The 22423-nt window shown below is 37.5% G+C and overlaps 1 protein-coding gene across 3 annotated transcripts in view; it reads right to left on the reverse strand.

Moving 5' to 3' along the window:
• Positions 1 to 1170: 1170 nt before the first annotated feature.
• The window catches only part of khdrbs2 (KH domain containing, RNA binding, signal transduction associated 2), a 60213-nt gene continuing 38960 nt past the window's right edge, over positions 1171 to 22423 (reverse strand). The window contains exons 6-13 of one of the 3 annotated variants that reach the window (XR_004660220.1): positions 20040 to 20223; positions 11669 to 11751; positions 10245 to 10303; positions 8606 to 8689; positions 6005 to 6057; positions 4341 to 4429; positions 3173 to 3230; positions 1171 to 1337 (exon numbers count right to left, since the gene is read on the reverse strand). Coding sequence is in view for 1 of the 3 variants with exons in the window: in XM_034898879.1 (XP_034754770.1) it covers positions 8595 to 8689; positions 10245 to 10303; positions 11669 to 11751; positions 20040 to 20223 (421 nt within the window). In the remaining 2 variants the exon portion in view is untranslated. Of the gene's footprint in view, positions 1338 to 3172; positions 3231 to 4340; positions 4430 to 6004; positions 6058 to 7629; positions 8690 to 10244; positions 10304 to 11668; positions 11752 to 20039; positions 20224 to 22423 lie in introns of those variants that run through there. The other 2 variants (XR_004660221.1, XM_034898879.1) reach the window with 2 other exon arrangements.

Raw genomic sequence — 22423 nt, forward strand, 5'->3', positions numbered from 1 at the left:
TTGAGCAAGGCCCTTAACCCCAACTGCTCCAAGTGGAGCTGCTCAGTGGCCAGCAGATCAGACTGGGGTTGTAGTGCGCAGCTTCCAGGTATGAATGCGGAACTCTGTGAATGTGACAGATCGTCGTTGCAAATGAAAATTTGTTCTCAATCTACTTAACGGAGGCCTGCACTATGAATCTAGATCAACAGGCCCGGCTTCACCTATTCTAACAACCGAGGTCCCGCATCAGCAGTGTCACGACGGTGGTTAACAAGTTCAATCAAGCCAGGGTTTCCCATTCCAGTGAAGCGTGTTCACATAAAAGAGGCAGTGTTTGCACAACATGACCAATCGCAAACATCTACCAGAGCCGCATATTTGATATGAGAAGCGCAAACTATGAAGAAGGTTTTGCAGGCAGAACGCATTACAGTTGCTGCTTCCTAAAACAGAAAGGAAAGCTGGCAAAAAATGGCCGACTTTGTTTTTTTTCATTGTAAAAACACAAATAGCCTATGAATAATTACGTCTACTTAAAATCTACAGTATTACTTAAATAAAAATACCTATCAGGGAATGTTAACGGGATTGTTGGTCTCTAAACCTTTCTGAGCGCAACCTTCTCTCTCTGTACACCAAGCTCCACCGGATCTAAGAACCGCAACGCTGTTATCAACCAAACATTGATTGGTACGTAGGCGGTGCTTTCTCGGTTGGTCCTCCAACATTACCTGCTCCCAACCTAGTTAGGGGTTCGCCATAAGTTACCACGGTGACTTAACCCGGTAACACGTGATCCACCGACGTGATCCACAAAACCCTGGGTTGAACCTGAAGCTTCCTCGACATCGCCAAATCTTACTTTGTAGTACAGGCCTCTGGATAATTAAAGGTGAATGAATAAATACATAAAATAACACAAAATAGAGTTATGATAAAATGTAAAATTGAACAGAAGTGACAGTCAGAAGTGACTAACATCATTTTTTTGCTGCAAGGGTGTGGATTTTGATTGAAATACAAATTTGCTAACCTGAAGACATTTTTACATGTAAAACAAGTGTAACAGTGAGGTCCTTTAGCACATGTAAAAAAAGATATCGTCCACCAGAAATGTGGAGCTAGGTCGCGAAGGTGACCTAGCTCACCCAGTAAGAGCGTGCTCCCCACGTGGGCTGAGTCCTTTGCAGCGGCTGGGTTCGAGTCCGACCTGCGGCCCTTTGCTGTGTGTCATCCACCTTACCTGTCTTTCCACTGTCACTATCTAATAAAGGGAAAAAATGGCCCCTTAAAACAATCTTTAAGTAAAAGAAACGTGGCTCGTCTCGTTGTTGTCTTTCATAATACTCACCAACCTGTAACACAAAAATGAAAAGGGAAACACACTATACTCAAAGGCAAAAGGAGTGTGGGAGCAAAATAAATGCATGTATTTAATATGAAACCATTTTGGGGAAATACCTATTTAAATTATATAATTTAAACTCATAATACTTATTCACTTTCTTGTCAAGGATCAAGAAGAAGAGGAATATACTTTACTTTTATCAACCCTGCAAGGTAAAATTGTATTTGTTTCACTCCGTTGAAAAAATAAAATATATATATATATATATATATATATATATATATATATATATATATATATATATATATATATATATATATATATATATATATATATATATATATATATATATATATATATTTTAATATTTACATATATATACTGGCCCAAATACACACATGTAAAAAAGTTGCTTTTAGCAACGCTCTATCTTGTTTGTTCAATCCGTACAAAAAAAGTGTAAAAAAACACAATTTGAGGTTTATGGATGGCTATGACTATTTCTTGACTCTTCTCTATGATAAACTAACCTAACTGTCTCCTGGCAGGAGCTTAAGATTTTAAGGTCAAATATCGTATTAGAGTGCTATCAATATTCTCAACTAAAGCTTTGCAAGAAAGCAAGCAGGTCCAAAATGCCTAGCTATACAATAATGTGTAGAATTATTCATGTGACAGGCATGTTATCATCTGTCGGAATTGATTCTGAGGATGTATGACAAATGACACTGTGTCCTTGGTTTGCAGTAGTTTGTACACGCAGCAAGCTTTTAAGCCCCAAGTCTGACATTTTGGCTGGGTGTGCATCAAATGCAGTAGTACAGAAATCCCCCTCGATCCACCACCGGCTGTCTCTTTATGAATCCCCCAGTTATAATCTGTCAACAGACGTCTGACATCCGGAGTGACGTTCTGAATGGAGATGCAGCTTTCAGCCAGAGACAATCAGCTCGTCCTTGAGGTGGAGATGGAGGAAGATAGACCTCCTCACCCTCACCTCAACCTTTTCAAACGAGCTTGTATTGTCTTGTTAAGAACAAACAGGTGCAATTATTCTAGAAAATAAGGCACTAATCTGAGAGTTGGCTGCCATCATTTATTTGTTCACACAGCCATTGGCTGAATTAGAGAGAACAGCGTGTTGCATATGTGTGGATGTCTCTCTCTCTTTCAGGCAGTCTGAACCCACAAGCAGATGGTATCATTACATGAGTCAGTCTCAGCGTGAGTGTAACCTCTACTTTCAATCATAAATATATATATACATATTTACAGTATATACATATAGTTTCTTGTCTCATTACTAAGTCAGTGACAACCATAGACCCTTAGTATTATTAAAATATGTACAGTCTATGGTGAAAACACTAGGAATGTCAGATTTAGACCTCTTCGTCTAACTCTCGAGTTTAAGTAGAACGCTACAGCCAGGCTAGCTGTTTTTTCCTGTTTCCAGTCTTCCTGCTGAGCTAACTATCGGCTTCTTGCTGTAGATTTATAGCTACAGTACTGTATAGACACAAGAACTGTTCAAGGTTTAACCTGTGCGAAACAGCTTTGTTAACAGTGGGATCTGAAACATGACCAAAAAGCAGCTATGAAGACATCTAGGTGGTTAAAGAGAAGAAAAGGAAGTCTTTGTTGTGAAGACTTGTAATTCTTTGGCCCCCCTGGACTGGGTGGTAAACATGCTTAAGTAGAGCTTATATTCACAATATCAAGAGTCCGACGGCTTTTTTAAAACGCAGTGCCAATCACCTGGAAATGCATCTACACAGATGTACTGCATGTATGTTATTCTCGCAGTGAAAAGTAACAGCTGATACACAATCAACTCCTTACCTGTGAGTCATTTGTCTTTGCCATCGTGTTTCACGTTCCATCACCGTTCTTCTCATCTCTGTGTGCAATACATAAAAGTTAACACAAACAGAATGAATCTTCTTTTCTTTTTTTTTTTTTTTTACAGGAACAGATGCATTAAGCAGAGAATTTAAACTAAATAGATTGTGTATTCTATTAAGAGCGCTGTGGCTGAAAAAAAAAAAAGCAATTGTCTTTAAGCAATTGCTGTTCTTTTTTGCAAATAAAAAGATTTGTAAACATAAAATAAAAACAGTGCTGTGGCTGCATAAACATGGTTGCCAAATGTGATAAACTTGGAAAACCAACATAAAACAGCTGCCAGTTTTTTATTGCGCCCGCGGCTGCAGACTAATGGACAGGAGTCACTGTGGGTCCATGTGTGGACTAATGGCGAAGAGATGTGAAGACAGCTGCAAAGTCTTTAGGCACCTTACAGACTCCATTCTTTGTGCAAACAAGAAATATGTACAATGAGTAATGGATTTTTTTTTAATGAATTCCTTGATGTAATCTGAATGTGAGAGTTTGATCAGTGGCATTAACTTTAAGAAACGCATTAACACCCATAGCAGGCTTTGGGATTTTGGGCTATCGGCTGGTTTCGAGCTGGCGGCAGGCTCGTTGTGAAAATGGATCTGAGAGCACTTCTGGCAAAGGATGCATGAACATCACTGGCATACATAGAGAACCCAGCAGCACTGATCACATCCAATTCATAGCTGCAAATGAACACCAGAGTTGGTTTTAGGAAAGGACGTGGACAGGTTGAAAAACGGGAATTACTTAATTATTGTTTTATTTTTTGCAGCTTCCTACCATCTATATTTATAACAAAACTTGGGTTTAATTAACAATCATCCCTGAATGACATGAATCTCTCCAGTTATTTTCCCTGAAATTCTTTCCTTAAGCATGTTGTTTTCTTCATATTTAGTTTTTGAATAGCTCATTGTGGATTTACCATCATGTATACTGAGAAAACAGCCTTTACAAAACACATTACATCTTTTTGCATTAGGTTGACACAACAATTCTTCATGTCACCTCAACAACTAATCATTTTCCAAAACTCAGTACTAAGGAATAATGTAGCCAGCTTTATAGTTGGATGCTTTATGTTGAATGACTTACTGTATATACGTACCAAGCTACTTTCCTGACTGATGAAGGACCCGAACATGTCTGATGGCTGAGTACAATCTTCAGTCCTCTGGGGGTAGATTCCTGTGCCTGCTGTTCTAAAAAGAAGCAAAGTAGAAAATGCTCTTTTCCAGAAAAGCAAAGGGACTATGATGTATGCTGTGTTACAATCCTGCAGAGTTAGACTGTCTGGTAACTGTACGAGTTTTGATGAAAGTTCCTTAATTAAATCTACAGTTTTGTTAGCACACACAGTTCCTCTGGTGACACATGAGACTGTAAAATGTTAATGTTTGCGACTGACTATTGGCTGACCTTTTGTTCTGTATTTCAGTAAAGCCTGCTCTAATGACAAAATCCTAAGCTCTACATTTGTAAGCATGTATTCGTGCATTTTCATTTTATTATGGCTATTATGATAAAAAAAGATCAGGAGCTAATTAAAATTGAGTTGTTTAAAAAGAAATAACTTAAGCTCTGAAAGTTGTCTTGTGTATCCCAAATCATCATATTGCTATGCTTTGCAGTCATGACTACAGCACAACAAATTTGTTATATTGCAGGAAAAATAAAATCATTGCAGTCTCACAGGAGAAGTCTATCTTTTAACAAATAACACCAGTAAAACAACTATTAGTACTGTGTCTTGCACTTCTGGGTCCGCTTTGTTCACAACTCGGGTTATGCTTTAACAGCGCAAGTGTGCAGTTAAGGTGTTATGCCTGTGAATACATTTTCAAAACGTATTGCACCTTTAAAAACATGTCAGAAGAAGAGCATGAATTATGAATAGGCCAGCAGCTATCTGTCCATGGGGATTAAGTGTAGCTGCATTAGCACAGCTGTAAAACACAGGTTGGAATCAAAAATACACACAAATAAGATGTATTACAGAAAGAAAATATGTAAATAAGTGGTGCAGAAGAATAAAAAAAGACATTAGTTTGACAGAAAAGATGGTATATACTAATAGGTCATGTAAGAACAGTAGCTTTGTGTTTTTGTTCAATAAACGAGTTCTTCAGTTTGGTTTTCTACATGTATAATTAATCTTAAAGTCTACCCAACCACATTTCACATCAGCCTCATATTGTCACTACTCTACTGTTCTACTAATCAGATGATTAATTATTTCTAATCACACTACAGTTTCAGTAAGAGTTTTTTTTTTCTTTATCGTCTTTGTTTCCATTATTTTAATTACATGTCTGTGCTTTATTGTGTTTTTAATGAGATGTCAAAGTTATAAAAACAGCGTACTGTAACACTCACAGTTGATGGGAAAGAGCTTTAATGGTGGATTCATGAGAATGGGCAGCAAAGTGGAAATTATATGTCAGTCCTTTGACAGTGTGCACACAGTGAGACTCAAGGAAATAAATCTCGTAATTAGAAAACCTAAGTGGACAAGTTATAAAGTTTGTAAAGTATGACTTAGTATTAAAACAAAATCTTACTCAAAAACTGTTAGCGGTGAGTCAAAGTAAGAATTTGCAAAAAAAGCCTTTGCTAATGAGTTGTAAAATAAAATCAATCAAGGAGGCCGAATGAGCTAAACCTGCTGAAGTGTTGTCAACTATTTCAAATTAAATTTTTAAAACTAATTGGTTCCAACATGCTTGACAATAAGGGCAGTTTGCGTGAATATGAATGAATATTTCCACTCACCTGTTACATTTGTCTCCGTTTTGACCAAATCGCACAATAGTGTGTTTCCTCAACTATAGAGAAAAACAAAACAATATGATAAGGAATGTGTCACAAGATTTGACTGACAGACTGCATGCAATGTAATATTTATGCAAAACATAGCACAGAACATTCATTACATTCCATCACTGTGAAAAAAGTAAACCAATTCAAGGTGGTATAAATATCATGAAATTTTATGTGACGTTTTGAGCAAATGTTTGGAATTTATTTATGTCACTGATGTGATGTTTAGTTTGCCGAACATTATTTTAGCGTCTTTTATTATTATTTCTTTTATCACAGTTTAGCTGAATTCCTTATGGACTGTTTAGTTAGCGTTATGAAAGGGAGTTTATTTGGGGTTAAAAAGGGCAGGTTTACTTTTTTTTAAAGTGGAAGTTAGCATTGTGCCGATTAAATTAGGATTATTATTAGGGTTACCTGCTTAGTGTTTAGTCTTCGTTTCAGTCCCGTGATCTACACGCTTAATGAGGGCCAGGCTTCAGGTGTACTAATCACAAAAGAGAATTCAAATCTCTAAAATGGACTTCAGCTTTGATGTTTAAAGCATGTACAGCTTTCTCAGGTTCAATGACAGAAATGAAAAAAGAGGTTAGCAGAGACATTGATGAGTCGCAGATAAAATACACAGCACACTGAGTGCATACTATCAGAGGGTGAATACCAAGATCGACATACTGTATGGCCCATTATGCTTTTTCACGTGCCAGTTTCAAACACCGAGCGTATCATTATTATGATAATATATGAGGACTTCTTACCTCTTTTAACTCCATATCACTCTCAGTGTCAATCAGTATCTGTTTAATGATGTAAAACTTCACAGAATGGATTGAGGAAAGACATGTATTAGTTTCCAAATAAGAAGGTGATCAAAGATTCAAGGAGGATTGTGCAGGAATATAAATTATTTAACAAAATGAGTCATTTGGGACAGATTGGAGGGCTGTCTTTATGAAACGAGTTAGCATTTACCTGAAAGCAGTTAGTATTAATGTTAACAAACTGCATTAAAATGACCTTTTTTATCTCTATAGCCTGCTATTTAGAGAGTCTTACACACTGTGTTCAGGTTTATGTTGTTTTTATTAAATGCGTTATGTACAAATACAGATTACACACAGAACAAAGCACGCATTATAAATGACACACTGTACATCGTTAATTGCTTCCAACCCAAGCACAAAAGAGTATTTAGCACGATAATGATCTCACATCTTGTATCATTTAAAGTCACAATATAACTTTAGTCTGTGGTTTCAAGTCAGTTTTACCACAAAGTCATCAGAGGTTCATTAGCAATCAGTTATGGGGAAAACTTGAGGTTTTGAGGATTTAGATTTATGAACATTAAAAAAAATTTATAAGAAATGTTATTTTGTCACTTTGCATTCAGGTCTTCAATTCTGGAAAAGGTTAGTTTTCCATCTGTTGCCTTTAATGGAGTGGATCGGGTCATTTGTGTTCATAGCATTGTGTGGTTCTCTGTCTGTTGCCACAGAAAATCCACAGTTGGAATTAAACAGAAAGTGAAGCTTCTGCAGACACAACACAGGTCTGCAGATGCGTTAAGAGAGAGAAAAGGTTTGGCATAAGGAGTAAGTCTGGAAAAGATCCATTTAAACCAGACTGAGCCCACAGCCAGACCAATCAGTGAACGGTGGAGAAAGATGATGGAGATTGTAAAAAGCTCATTTTAAATTTGAAGTCACATTTTCACTGTGGCTCTGGCTGGTTAAAGACTCATCCTGCCTGAAAAGTCATCATGGGTGACCCACAATGAGCCAAACCTGGTTTGCTCGTTGTTTTCTTATACAGTTTTTCCTTATTATTAATGGTATATGTTTTTTTTTAAATAAATATTAAAGAAACATAGTAGTATCGCTCTACTTTTTTTCCTTACAGGGACTAGGGCATTGGTCAAACTGCAGGGGCAACTAAAATATGACAATATTTTTACTTTTTTGCCCAATACTGTGTCATAGTGGAAGACAACGAGATCTCTCACAATGTTATGACAAAAAGACATGGGTGTCGGAATCCCGGTCTGACAACTTTGATACCAAACCATAGGAACATAGAAATTATGACTCTCTGATTGCCTAATCTGTGCATCTTGAAAGGTAAAAAATATTGTTGGGGGTTGGCAAGTAAACCGCGATAAGCACTGCAATAAAGGCAATGAATGGAAAGTTTTTTTGTTTTTTTTTGGGGGGGGGGGGGGGGGGGGGGGGGGAGAGTTGGAATAAAGGGCCTTTTAACAGCCAATTCGAAGAACAACCTGCCTGTTCATGGATGAGCATGGATGACTATCTCTTTTCATCTCCTCTCTGCACTTGTAAATATGTACTATATCCTGAAAGAGTAACACAATTTGAATACTGCAGTAGTTAAGTTTGTGGATTTATGTGCTTTATGGGGTTACTTTTTTATTTGATCTTCTGAAAAAGACAAACCAAAAAGCCATTGTTACAACAATCTATGAGAATTTAAAAAAAATGCATATAAAAAATTTGAAATTGGAGGTCACATATCTGGAGCACCTTCAGTATCTACCATAGGGATGTTTTCTGTACCCCCCTCTTGTCAGCCGTAAAACTGGGGCTTTGAGACTGGGACGGGTGGTCGCCCACTCTTCCTCTGCAAAAACAGTTAAACACACATTGTAGAAATCTGCTGCATTCACTGTGTTGTCACAAAGTCAAACTGGGAGCTCGGGTCTCGTATACTTTCCTCTCCCAACACATTTAACAAAGACAAGAAAATTCAAGCGAGCAAATTCTACTACAGAGGCTTCTCTCCACAGAAAATTAATTTCATAAGCACTTTGCCCTCTGTTGGACCAATACTGAATTCTGACAGCAGCTCCTACCTTAGAGCCAAATTGCATAAAGATGGCCACCACAGCTGCATGGCACATTGCACTGCTTCCAAATAAGAAAGTGTTTATGGAGCAGAAAATCAAATCATTGCCCCCTTGGTTTTTGGTTTGGTCCGACCTCAACACCCCAGTGCACAATTCATTGTGCTGAAAATGAATGAGCCTGCAAACTCGCTGTGGCAACCAGCTTAGTGCTGCATGTTTTCATGCAAAGACCTTGGCACTCAATTTTTTGCTGAAATTAAAGCTTTACATGTTTGAAAAAATGTAAATAGTCTTTTGTTTAGGAAACCTAAAACTTTTTTGGGAGGAATAACACAAAACAACTTCTAACTTTCAACAGTTGGTGTTTTTGAGATGGTTTTTCTCTGACAGCAGTGTTGTGCGCACAGCGAAGGTTACTAAGCCAATAGAAGCAGCTTTCCTGGAATAAATCCATGGGGGCACAAATCCAAAAGGCAAAACACTCCACCTTTACAAGGGACATTGGTTAGCCCCCTGAGCTTCCATTGGCACATTTACTGTTCTAGTCAAAAGCAGCCCAAAGCCAGGGAGTTAAAGGGGTGGTGCATGCACGAGCCGACCCCTGGGTCAGGACTACAAGGCTTTTCCCTTTGTTTCTCTGCTTTGCAACATGTTTTTAATATCAGTGCAGCAGCAGCCAGGATTGTGTGGCCAAGACTTTTTTTTTCTAGTCAGGAATGAACTTAATAAGGTCCAAGGATGATTCTTAAAAAGGTGTTAAAAGAATACACTAAAAATTACTACAAATTTGACTAATTAAATTTAATCAAAGAAACAAATTTCTGTTACTTTAGTGAAATCTTACTGGCTTCAAGTCAGTTACAAGGCTAGCACTGGAAAAACACTTTATATGCTGGACTCTCCTAAGTAGTGTGTAGAGCTTAAACTAACATTATTTTTATCTGACTAACTGGTCTATAAAATGTTAGAACATCATAAAAAAATCAATTTCAGAAAGCCCATGGAGACACCTTCAAATAGCTTGTTTTTGTCTGACTTGTCTGTCTTAAAAAGCTGGAACCAGAGAATGTTTGGCATTTTTGCTTAAAAAGATAAATGATAAATAGAGTTGCCAAATAATTTCCAGTGCAACTTATCAAAAAATTCACTTATGGTTTAAGGTCTAAAGTGTGACCACAAGCATTGCACTTCTGCTACATTAAACACTTGACAGTGGGAGCAAGTAGAGAGAGAAGGGATAACGCACAAAAGAGATGTCTCATATTTGGATCGATGATGTTCAGCTCACAAAAGAAAAGTTCTGCTGTGAACAAAATAAGCGGTACTCACCATAGTTGTTGTAGGATTCATCACTGGTTCCATGTCCATATTCATAATATTCTGAGATGCTAAAACAGACAGAGCAGAAGCATCCTGTCAACACGCCAAGTTTGTTAACAATTTTCTAAATAAGAAAAGATGGTAATGTTTTGTTTAGTTTAAAAATATCTATAATACCATAGGTTGGCACCATTCTATATTTTTGTTAAAACAACAAATACAGTTTTTAAAACTATGTATATATACTACCAGTCAACATTTGGGGTCACTTTGGAATTTCCATTGTACTCCATTATAGACAGAATGCCAGCTCAGTATTGTTTTTTTTAACCAGGACAGCAGTTTTCAGATTACACTATCTGCTTACATAATTGCAAAAGGGTTTTCCAGTGTTCTCTCAGTTACCTTTTTAAAATGAAATCAGATTATAAACTGAATGTGCCTTTGGAACATTGGATGAATGGTTGCTGATAATGTACATTGTAGATGTTGCATTAAAGATCAGCCACCCAATCAGATCAGCTGGTATTCTGTCTGTAATGGAGTGGAATGGAAATTTGTAGGTGACCCAAAACTTTTGACCGGTAGTGTATATCTAGCAAGTTTGGACACTCTACCTTATTTTTTTTTTAAATAAATAAGGTAGAGTCTCCAAACTTTTTCCAATTATAACTTGTCTCCTGCTAGTTGTACTACAGCAATTACTTAAAAAAAAAGCATATGCCTATTTTCAAAAAAGTATTTTTGTATTTTTGTGTGTTGTACTTTGTAGACGGTCAGGAAGCACTCCTCTTGCCGTCTCAACACCGAAACTAAACAGAGCTAAATAAGCAGAACTTTTACGCATCGGAATTCACCTTTAAACAGGTGTAAATAGTGCATGTGTTGGGGACTATTTTCAGCTGTGGATTAATACACATTACGCGTACTCTAATGAGTATTTACCTCAGCATGACGGTGTATGTGGCATTAACTACATTGCCCATGTTCCTCACTGATGTGGTTTTTATTGCACGGCAGTGGGGCTCTATTGCACAGGACTTTAATAGGATATTTAGGATATATCAGATTTTGAATCCACAGACACTACTAGTTAGACGGAAAAATTCTATTGTTTTTGGTTTTTTAATGGACTTTGTTAACAATCATAATAATAAAAGCTTATATTATCACTTATCCCCTGTCAATTTAAAGATACAAGGTGCTAATTCATAGTTCAGGCTAAATTCTCTGAGTATACAAAATAAGTTGAGGTCTTAATTTCTTATTAATTAACAATATGTAATGCTGAAACGTACAACAGTGATGCCGCATAAATAGACAGCTGGTCACAGTGGACCTTCCACATGCTGTATTGGAAGTAACAATAAACAGATGGTGATTACAAAATGTTTTTTTTGTTTATACAGAATTTGTGTGTATATTAACATCACCTCTTTGACTGATTGCTGTAGTTATCGTCATAGGCTTCGTAACTCTCGTCATCATATTCTCCACCATACCCATCATCGTAGCCCTGCGAGGGAACACAGCATTAGAGTTGACTTGTCTCCTCATCACTATCCAGTCTAACTGGTTAGAGGTGAATATAAAAACAATCAATACTTGGCTCCACAGGCAAAGTCCATTACTTTGGGTCCATAATAAGAGAGGAAACAGGAAAAATTCATTTCCAACAGAGATTATTGATTAAGGCTTGCAGGGAGCATGTCTCACTAGTGAAGCCTAATAGACACCTTCTGAGTCTTAAATGGCAACATGGATCTCAAGCCAGCAAGTAACTGTCATGTCATGTCATTGTCATGTTCAATAACAATAAAATGGCTAAACAGCGTGCAGCAAACAGTAAAGACTTCCTAAATGTATAGTTGTCTAAAGGCTTGGCAAAATGTATTTTCTCCATCATTTCATCCTACGCGGAATTGTATAACCAGTGCCACATTAAAACATAAATAAAATACTTCATTCTGTGCAGCTGTAAAGCAGGTAAAACACCTATATACATTACTCTTGCTTTTATATTTATAATAAGCACATTGACATGAGCACTGTTCTTCTCTCCCAAAACAGAGTAAAGATGGTGGCTAAGAAGCTTCTAATCACTTCTACAGCTTCTAGTCACATACTTTAATATAAAATGGACTGCTGTGGCATGTAAACATCTCTCTTCTTTCACTTTGGTGTGTTTTTACCTGCATTAATGTTCATATAATGTTATCAGAATAATCAGCCATTTATTAGACACTAAGAAGGTTTCTGCTCCTTTTTCATCAATTTCATCTTTTTATTACTGGTGAACTCAAGTGTGTCCTTTCCACTGGGAACAGGTTGGGTACATCCCCTCACTTTTCAAAATCTTATTTTTGTCGTAGTCAATTTAACAGTTTCAGTTGATTGATGACTAAAATCTCTCTAAACAGACGGATATCTTTTGACTGTCCAGCTGCCAACAGCCAGGTCAAACAGTCTAGGAGTTGATACGCTTAACAGAGTTGTGTTCAGTTATAAAACAGCAAACTAACTGTTTTTATTCAAAGTTAGTACTCTCCTAACAATAAAGTGCAATTGACCATAAATCAAAGATGCACTAAAATACACAGCCCCATGTAGTATAAAGAGTGACCATTATTTATCATTAAAACCATCATCAGGTCTCTACTCTCTAACCAGCAAACTAGAATGTATAATTAGTTAAGCAGCAACGTAAAAAACATTTGCAATTTCTATCTGTTTTTGCACACATTATTATGGAAAGCACAACAACCACTTCCATCATCATTTGTTATACACTTGACTAGATTGATAAACAGCAAATACAGCAAATACCTCTGACTCCATGCAGTTCCCATCTGAAATGAAACCTATGCTCTTGTGTACACTGATCTGTCTGAAGAAAGTACTCCACAAAATATTCTGTTAAATGGTTTATTCATGACTGCGGGAATAATAAATCTCAGTGGAAAGGGCAAAGGTACACGTAAACAGCTTAACCTGAGTAAAACCTTAACTGGAGTCGGGCCAAAGTGTGTGAAGGACAATAAACTTAGCTGTTGTCTGCTCTTGTAAATGATGGATCATTTAGTGGAGTTTAAAGTGCTTATGTTTCATATTGATCAGCATCTAATCTCTTCTAATCCTTTTCAATCCTGCTATTTTAAATCGAGTTCTACCATGATGCATACAAGTGATCAGGTGAAAAACATTTAAATCAGCAGAATGAAATTTGTGTTGATAGCTTCAAGCTGTTTTATGCCAGACGTGGCCTCAACTGTGCATTATTCCTGTCTGTTTGTAACAATAGAGTAATATCATCTTGCTTTAGGTGTGGCTGCTTTTGTTAAATCTTTGGGATACCAAAGTGACACATCAGTGTGAAGGACATCAAGTGCTGCAACCAAAACAAATTAAATTGAAGGTACTTGTACACGCACTCTCCTTCTCCTGTTGGGTAACACTGATTCAAACAACTGTGGTTCCTGTGTGGCTTTATTTGTGTGAACATGAATTTGACTAAATTAAAGTTAGGGATTATGTTAGGGATTAAGTTGTTCAGGGGATCCAGTGCTTCTCCTTTTCTTGCATGAGTCTTTGCCCACAAAAGACCGAGTCAGAGACCTGCCTATCTCAGTAATTGACTGTTCCCACATGACAAATTGCCCCACACTGGACCGTGAATGTAAAGTGATCGGTGGATTAATTTCAGTCTAATGCATTATAAAAATAAACCTTCAGTCATGATTAAGAATTACAGAAATGAGAAATCATGTAAAACTTGATTTTCTTTGCAGTATATTTATTTAAAGGGTGATTTTTATCAATGAACTGTACTAATATTTGTGCTGCCTTTGACACAATAAATGTCAGTATTTATCTAAGCAACCGCATCCACAGCTGCACAAACACCTGGGCGAATATATTGGCGATCGCCACTGCTGGTTGGGATTTTAACATATCATCCAACCCTAACTAGCAGTCTCCACGCCGCTGGAAGACTACGTCACTGGGTGGAGAGCAGGCAGCAGCTCCTCCCGAGATGGATAAGCTAGGGCTGGCTAGTTAACTACGTAGCTCAGGGCCACTAGTCATCTGATTGGCTCATTTTCTTTAACAAACTAGCCAGTATTCTTTGAAAAAACGTATATTTATAATGGTTTTGCTGCTTTTCTGCCACCACAATGCATGCAAAACTGCAGTGCCATAACTGTGACTACCACTTCAAATTTAGTCTTTAAGTGGTGCATGATTGGGCATTAGACTTGTATAGCAGACTTTTTGTTTTGCATTCATTTCTGAATTTATTTTAAAGTTATATTTCAGATTAGTTATACGTGTACGGCATGTGTTGAGAATTGGATAGTTTACTGATTAAAAAAACTAGTAAAGTGTGCTAAAGTCACGTTTTTGGGGGGTCAAAGTATACAGGTGTGTTTCTAGATGACAGGTTTTATATACAAATTAATTTTGAAATACAAGATATCAATTTTTTTAATTTCTTTCAATTATCTAAAAGGAACAATGCAGATAAGCGTTGTTAGGGAGAAGCATTGCAAACATGCAATGCATAATGGAGCCTTTGATTTAGCATCAGATCAAAGAAAACAACAGATTCTTCATTACACTCTGACTTCTATCTCTGCTGACCTCAGTATTAGTCGGACCCCCGACATTCAGATTCAATAAGGTGCTATGTGTAAATGGTCCGTCCCCTAATTAATGATGCTTGATTCCTCGAGTGTGACTCTCATCTGTAAAAACAATTAAGACTGGTCCTTTTTAAACAAAGCAGAATAAATAAATCAAATGTTAACACAAGGGTGGAAAGTCCTTGCTCAGTGTAATTAGGACAACAAGAACCTAAAGGCCCTTAGCACTGTGCTTCATTATCAATTGACAACCTGTATGTCCACTGACAGTGAGTGATCTTCATAGGGAGCTGCCTGTGAATGCCTCTCCACACCGCAGAATGGGGAAGAAAATGAGATGTGCAGCCTTTTGTTTCAGTGAATAGATGCTGCTCTTCACTGCTTTCTACCTGTGCAAATGTAATCAGCACGCACCTTTTGTTACACACTTAAAATAAGACTTTTGAATATATTTCCTCAATGTGTGTCATGGTCAAATTTGAGATAACGTTATATTGCTCCACTTGGAATAATTTAGATTAATGCTTGATTACTTTGAATATTAGTGACATAAACATAATGTATGTTATATTTGCTGAACAGAAACTCAAGAACAAAATAAAAGTATTTGTCAGTCTTCAAATGATATTGTACCACTTTGTGTGATTGTAATGTTTAGCATTAATTGTAACTGCATCTGTCTGCTTCTTCCTTCACACAGGGTTTTAGTCCCTGATGATACAACTGAGGCCATTATACATTCAACCTGAGTTTTTCTTCTATTAAACAATTGAGTGGAAGTGTGTGTTATACATCTGTTTTAATAAACAGGAGAAGTCTGCATGAAGAATTTCCATAATTAATCTAACAAATGTGAACTCAGCAGTGTATCTGAACCCATTGTTAAAAGCAATTAGATGTGCATAAAGGTGGCCTGAGAAACCATTCTCCTTGAAGAAATATACAAAATCTCATGTATCTTTTATGTTCATGAAATAGATGATATGGGGAGAATGTTCCCCCCATTTTAAAAGGGTGTCCTTTTGCTTTTTTCACAGTAGATAGATTAGACTTTTTCTTCAAAGCCTCCTAAAGCTCTGTGTTTAATCACATTATGGCATTTCCTGCACTGCCTCGATATGGTTGCAGGGCTAAGGTTTAAAAACCAAGCTATGAGCTTCAATTTTTACCAGCAATTTGTACAATTCATGGTCTGCTGTCAGGAACCGAATCCTGCATTACTCTCCAGATTTCTCTCTTCTATCATCAGCCCTAAAAGATAAGATTTGATCCAGACAGGTTTTGATCTTCAACATTAAACTGAGGCCATGGTCCCAGTCTATACAAAATGTCATCAATCACATCTTTAATCTCCTTCTGCTCTCCCTTGCACACGGAGGAACTTGTACTGATTACAGGGAAATGTTTCACTGCTCTTCTTTCTAGAGGATTAGTAACTACATTTTAACACTTCAGCTGCAACTGAAATTCTCTGCACACAGCCGTGCACAGCTAGAGACCTATACCTACAGTATTCAAACTGTGCTTTATGTGGAAACCATAAAAACCTTATCAATCATGACCTGAAACATCAGATTGCATTCTCTTCTATAAGAGCTCAATTTTCTTTTAACTGTAAAACAATTAATTATACCATTTTACACATTTTAAGACAGGCTGATTGCTATTAGAGAACTTATAACTGGAAAACAGGCCTCACATTTTAAGAACTTTTCCTGTCAGAAAGCTAAAAAACAACATTGTACTTAGGAACAACCTATTTTTATGAATATATGATGAATATCTTTTAACGATCAAATACACTGTTACAAAAGTGTATCTGCCCTAAATGATGAGGCTAACACAATAATGTGATAAAAAAAAACATATGTGTAGCTCATGCATGGAGATAAAAGCTTAATTTATACACACTGAACCCCTCTGCAATGCATTTCACTTCTGAATCGTTGCTATCATTTTAAGAAGTGCAACAATGACCACTGTGTTAGTTTTACAACACTTTACAAAGCGTGACAGAGTCCATTAATCACTACAGTCTCCAGAGGAGTCCCTATTCCATGATGATCTGCTCCACAGCAGATACAATGGAGAGCTGTTTGTAGGAACTTTACTCCAAATGCATGTCTGCCATTCATTCACTAAACAGAATGATGCCAAACTATAGGAATCATGCATAACTACATGCATATCTGCTGGCTAAGCAGTCCTATGAAGTTTGTGCAGCGATGTTAATAACTTGTTGTGTTGACTGTACATAAAAGGATGTGGGACAATGCAACTCCAAAAAGTTGTAATGCAGGACTGCATCATGGATTCAGGCATGTGACTGATAGATCTGTCATGATGTTTCTCTTATTATTTAGTTCTATATTCTTATCAATGTATCTGACATGATGCCAAAAGCCCACTGGCAATGCGCTTTATGAGACACAGATATCTGCCAGACACTCAGCAGGTGATTTGGTAGCGCTGCTGCAATATGTTAAAATCTTTTCTCAGAATTGAAAGGCTGACGATTATCAGTCTCTGGATTAGAAGGATTTAACATGAGCTAGCTCTCCTTTACTAGAGCCCCTGATGGATGTGCTGGGATCCCTGGTTGATTACACTACATTAGGCCACGGGTTTAAATGATAGCTAGCGCTAGCTAAACTTACTGACCTTAGTAGCTAGCTAGCGCCGCTAGATGAGATTAGTGTCTGTCCCCCAGTAAGTGTATTTATTATTTCTTAGTTTGTTTTTTTCTTCTTTTTTTTTGCTTGTGAATATATCAAGTCAAGCAAATGCATGGTTTGTTGCGTGTAAAGCATTTGGCTAGGATTACTCTATTTTTTCCCTTATTATCAAGATATCCAAAAGAAAGACCAATACCGACAATTCACTAGTATGTTTCTCAGTAGTTTGTGACTTCCCTACTACAATGTCTTAGGTTCTCCTGTAACCCCAAGCTCATTGTTTTTTACTGAAGACGTAAATCTTTAAAAATGTATACTTTCATTTTATTAATGGCTAAACAATTTACTAAAAAAGCTGAGTACTGTTTCTCAGTAAATGTTACACAAACTGGCGTAAATTGTGTTTTTGTTGAGTACTGCTTCAAGCTGTGGATTAATAGACATTTGGTGCTCTATTAAGGTTTTACAGAAGCAATGGAATCAACTTTAAATAAACTACAGTGCCCACGTTCATTGCAACAGAGGAAATGTTCTTGACTGCACCAGTGTGGACAACGATGGAGATCTATGGCATAGAGGAATACAATACAACATGCTTTGGCACAATAGATGATACTTGTTAGTATTACGTTTTAATTTGTTGAAAACCACAAATTACAATGCCTTACCCTTAAAAATGAAGATCTCAGTAATTTTTTGGCCTCTAATTATTTCACAGTGTAATGTCCAATCAACAATCTGTTTTTGCTTTTGACAAGTCTGTTTTGTGTGGTTTCAGCGAGTGTTGGACAAGTGAAGTATTGCAACATTTTCTACCCCTGTTAGGTAAAACTAACTTGAATCATTGCGAAACAACTTCACTCTGGGAGGAATTGACAAAACTTAAAAAGAAAAGTGCTGATACAGAATAAAAAGGTAGCAAGGGGAGATTTGTGGGAGAGAGATAACATTAAGTTCATAAATTATAAAGCAAAAATGATACAGTACATGATAACTACAAGCTTCCTAATGCTTTCCAGTGAAGTTCTAAATCAATAATACCCTCGATTAGATACAATTATGGATATTCTCACAGTATCACTTTTATGAGACAGACTGACAGTTTGACAGAGTCCATCAGTCAATGGTCTCTGGAGAATTCTACATGATACTCAAATACACTACACTATTTTTTCCTGAAGACATATACAGGATGTAGCAACAAAGACACATCTACAGCTGCTGATCTATTACTGTGTTTCAACAGATTGTACAGTGCAGGATTCTTGTAGCAGGATAACAACAAGCAGTACAGCATCTTGTAAGCTCAGTGATTTAAAAAGTCAACAAACCTGGACCTTTTGTATGAAGAGTTAGTGCGTATAAATTCTGGAAAATTGTGTAATGTAGTAAAAAAAAATGGCAAAGTGAGATATGAGGGAAGAAAATGTTCAGGACAAACTCATCTTTCCATAATCCCCTAGTCTCTGTGCTCCCACCCTTCTTCCCAACCTCCAATTACAAAGAGAAGAAATGCTTCGCTTTTACTCCTCAGAAATACACAGGCTCTACATCAGAACTCAATTTGGTTTGGTAATGAGACTGCGCTTGTGCATTTCCCCATGCAGACAGCCAATCTTCAATTGCCAGCACACACGGGGGTTTTGCTTAGCAGGAAGGCTCTGAGGAAATAGACTGGTAAAAGTGTAGCCTTTTTTCATTTGGATGAAACTTGGATCTTACCTTGTCTAGTCTTTTCAAGATGACCTTGAAAAATACCGAAGCTATGACGACAAGCGTACTTTCTACTAGGGCCCTGAGCAGTGATGCTAGTCTGACCACTTTTTTTAAGTAACGAGTAATCTAACACGTTACTGTTTCCAAACCAGTAATCTGTTTCAGTTCCTTATCCAAATCACTGTGCATTACTACAGTATTTTTGTCATTTTCCTAAGTAAAAACATATATTTTTGCTTTCTTCTTGCTTCTCGGTGAATGATGTCACGTGTGCGACAAGTCACGTTTTCAGCAAGAAGACAGTTCACATTTACCACGCAGCGACTCAAATGTATACAACAATGGAGGGAGGAGAGAGAAACGCTCCAAGAAAATTATCTCTGCATGCAAGTGCATTGTCTCAATGATACTTTAGCTTTCTAACAAAAGATGGAGAGGATGATCAACTACTAGGTCAAGGAAGTTGATTTTAATACTATGCTTATATAAATGGAAACCAAGGGCTGTCTAAGTGATCCAAAACATTTATGTTATTCCTTAAAAAAATGATAAAAATTATAATTATAAGTTAATTATATACAATTATATTGGATTAATGTCCTGCTTGCCCTGATGTTTAAAACACATGTCCCTGGATGCCCTCCCTCTTCATGTAAAGCAAGACTCATCCAGATCACATGAAAGGGGATTAAACCAAGTATGACTCACACACAGTTGAAGTAAAATGATCAACTATACTTTTCAGCGCGTGCAGAGATGATTGGACTTACATAGTCGTCGTATGAATCATGTGTGGCTGCTAACAGCGGGGGCCTGTATCCTGCACTCCCTGGTGCCACCCTGGCTCTCGGGGCTTGTACCTCTCTTGTTAAAACAGTCGTGGGAAGTTTGCTGTGTGCCACTGCCGCTGTCCCCCGAGGTGCTGCTGGACTCCTTCCTGTGCCTCTGTGGCCCCTGGGAAAGCAAACAAACATGACATCATGTTGCCTAAAGAATGCTGCGGTGATTTCAGTAAAAAAGTGGAGTTAAGACATTAAGAAATGTGTTAACTCCCGCTGCTTATGTGCAGGCTGCCTCAGTTGGTGGTTGTCATATAGTGTGCTTGAGTGAAACACAAGAAAAGCGTAACCTCCGCTGGCACTGAGGTAGATCTTGTAATGATCAGAGGGCTCAAGAGTGTCACTTTGTGTCTTTCTCAGCTCTGAAAACATGCCTGTGGGACGTAGCATGGTTATTTCAATAACACGCTGAAACAGTGTTTGTGCAAAATCACACCTCCATCAGCCTGAAGCTGCAGAATACACTCAGGTTGTAAACATACAAAGCCTTATTCAACTCTGACCAGTAGAGAGACATTAAAGGGCAGGCAGGAGGGATTGGAGGTGGAGTTTTTCTTTTATGGAGGTGTGACCATCCAGTAGCAGATCCACATGAACTGTGCCGGGCTTTTAGGGTGGATTTAGCATTGCAAAGCCGTCTATTGTCTGCTAACTTAGCATTTTAACAACAGCATGATGTAGGTGGGCTAGGATACCCTTTCTTTCTCTGGCACATCGTTTACTAGGTAGCAGCCCATTGTGATCCAAAAATAGAAACACTCAAAGGGGAATTACTGGAGCATATTTTTCATGGAGATTTACTATAATGGCTTATCATTGCACCAAAAAAATCTAGGTTGGGAAGTGGCGGTGATGACTTTAAATTGGGAGCGTTCCATGTTACTGCAGGATTTAGCTCATCTACATGTGCTGCCTTCAGCAAGCCAGGCTGTCATTACAAAATGTACCTGGCTACTCCTGAACAACGGCCGTGGCTCGAGTAGATTACGGACAATTTAAAAGTAGACTCGAAGAGGCAGGCGTTTCTCACAACCAGCTGCATGCATGGCTAAGCCACTCAAATGCTCTCTAACATTACATTTTTCTGTAGCTGGCCTTGCCTGCATCCTAAAATCCCCTTGAGCTTCAGTACAGTACATGAAAATCAGCCAATATTTGAGTTGAAGACAGCATAATTGGAATTCTTTAAAAAAAGAAGCAAATACTGTTATAATTATTAACCCGAGGAGAAAGATAAGTAAGAAAAAGTTAATGTATCTGAAAATGTATGCCAGTTAACCAATACATCTGAAAATTCCCAAAGAAGGTGGCTACTTCCTGCTTTTTTATTAAAATGTGTATTTGCCATTTACAACAGGGCACACAAGATTTTAGTATGCATCGTATTGCACTGAAAAACAAGTGGGTGGGATTGACAACTTTTGGGTGATTACATAGACGGGCAATCCACTGGTTTACACAAATTGATTATTTACTCATCATAAGGAATACTACTCAACCTGTGCCAACAGTCATTTAATGTATTCTGTGGCTCTGAAGGGAGCATTTTTCATCCCCCTCTTCTCAACTTTATGTAGAGAAACACATTATTAGTAATAATAGTAACCAGAAGGATGTCTCTAAATAAAAACATTTTAAAAATGAGCACATATCAATGCTTTGATTTTGGTTTTATCAACATGTAACAAAACGGTTTTGAGTTTTCATATTTAAAGACATTTCTTGTTGCATATCTTTATCATAATTGTGAAAAAAACAGTACATTTCAAACTTATGAGATACTGTGTCATCTGTTATGAATCTAATATTTTTCCATTGAGATTCTGCATGAGGACAACCCTAACCCTAACCTTTCAACACATATGTCCTTCTTGTAAAATCACTGGCAGGGTAAAACAGCATTTAAAGCATAAGTCTCCCCAAAACACAACCTAGGGTCTTTTTGTGAATGTACCCCAGTCAAACTTTTGTCTAAAAGCATAATTAGGACGGAAGCACCACTTGAATGGGCGGGCAAACACTACAAACACTGAAACTTTTCTCAAAGTATCACCAGGGGCTCCACGCATTGAGAACATTGTTTGTAACCACAAATTCTTTATGACTGGCGAGATGGCAGCAACCGAAAAAATCAACAGCTAAAGTGAGTCGTTCAAAACCTCTCTTATTAGTAACTGTGTACACAATGTTCTCAATGCTCAAGTTTATGTGTAGAGCCCTGGTGATACTTTGAGCAAAGTTTCAGTGTTTTTAGTGTTTATAGGCCATTTGACCCAAAACGAGAATGTGGTGAATCTTAAAAGTGGTGCATTTTG

This window comes from Etheostoma cragini, chromosome 17 (genome assembly GCF_013103735.1).
Source record: "Etheostoma cragini isolate CJK2018 chromosome 17, CSU_Ecrag_1.0, whole genome shotgun sequence".
In the NCBI taxonomy this organism is placed as follows: domain Eukaryota; kingdom Metazoa; phylum Chordata; class Actinopteri; order Perciformes; family Percidae; genus Etheostoma; species Etheostoma cragini.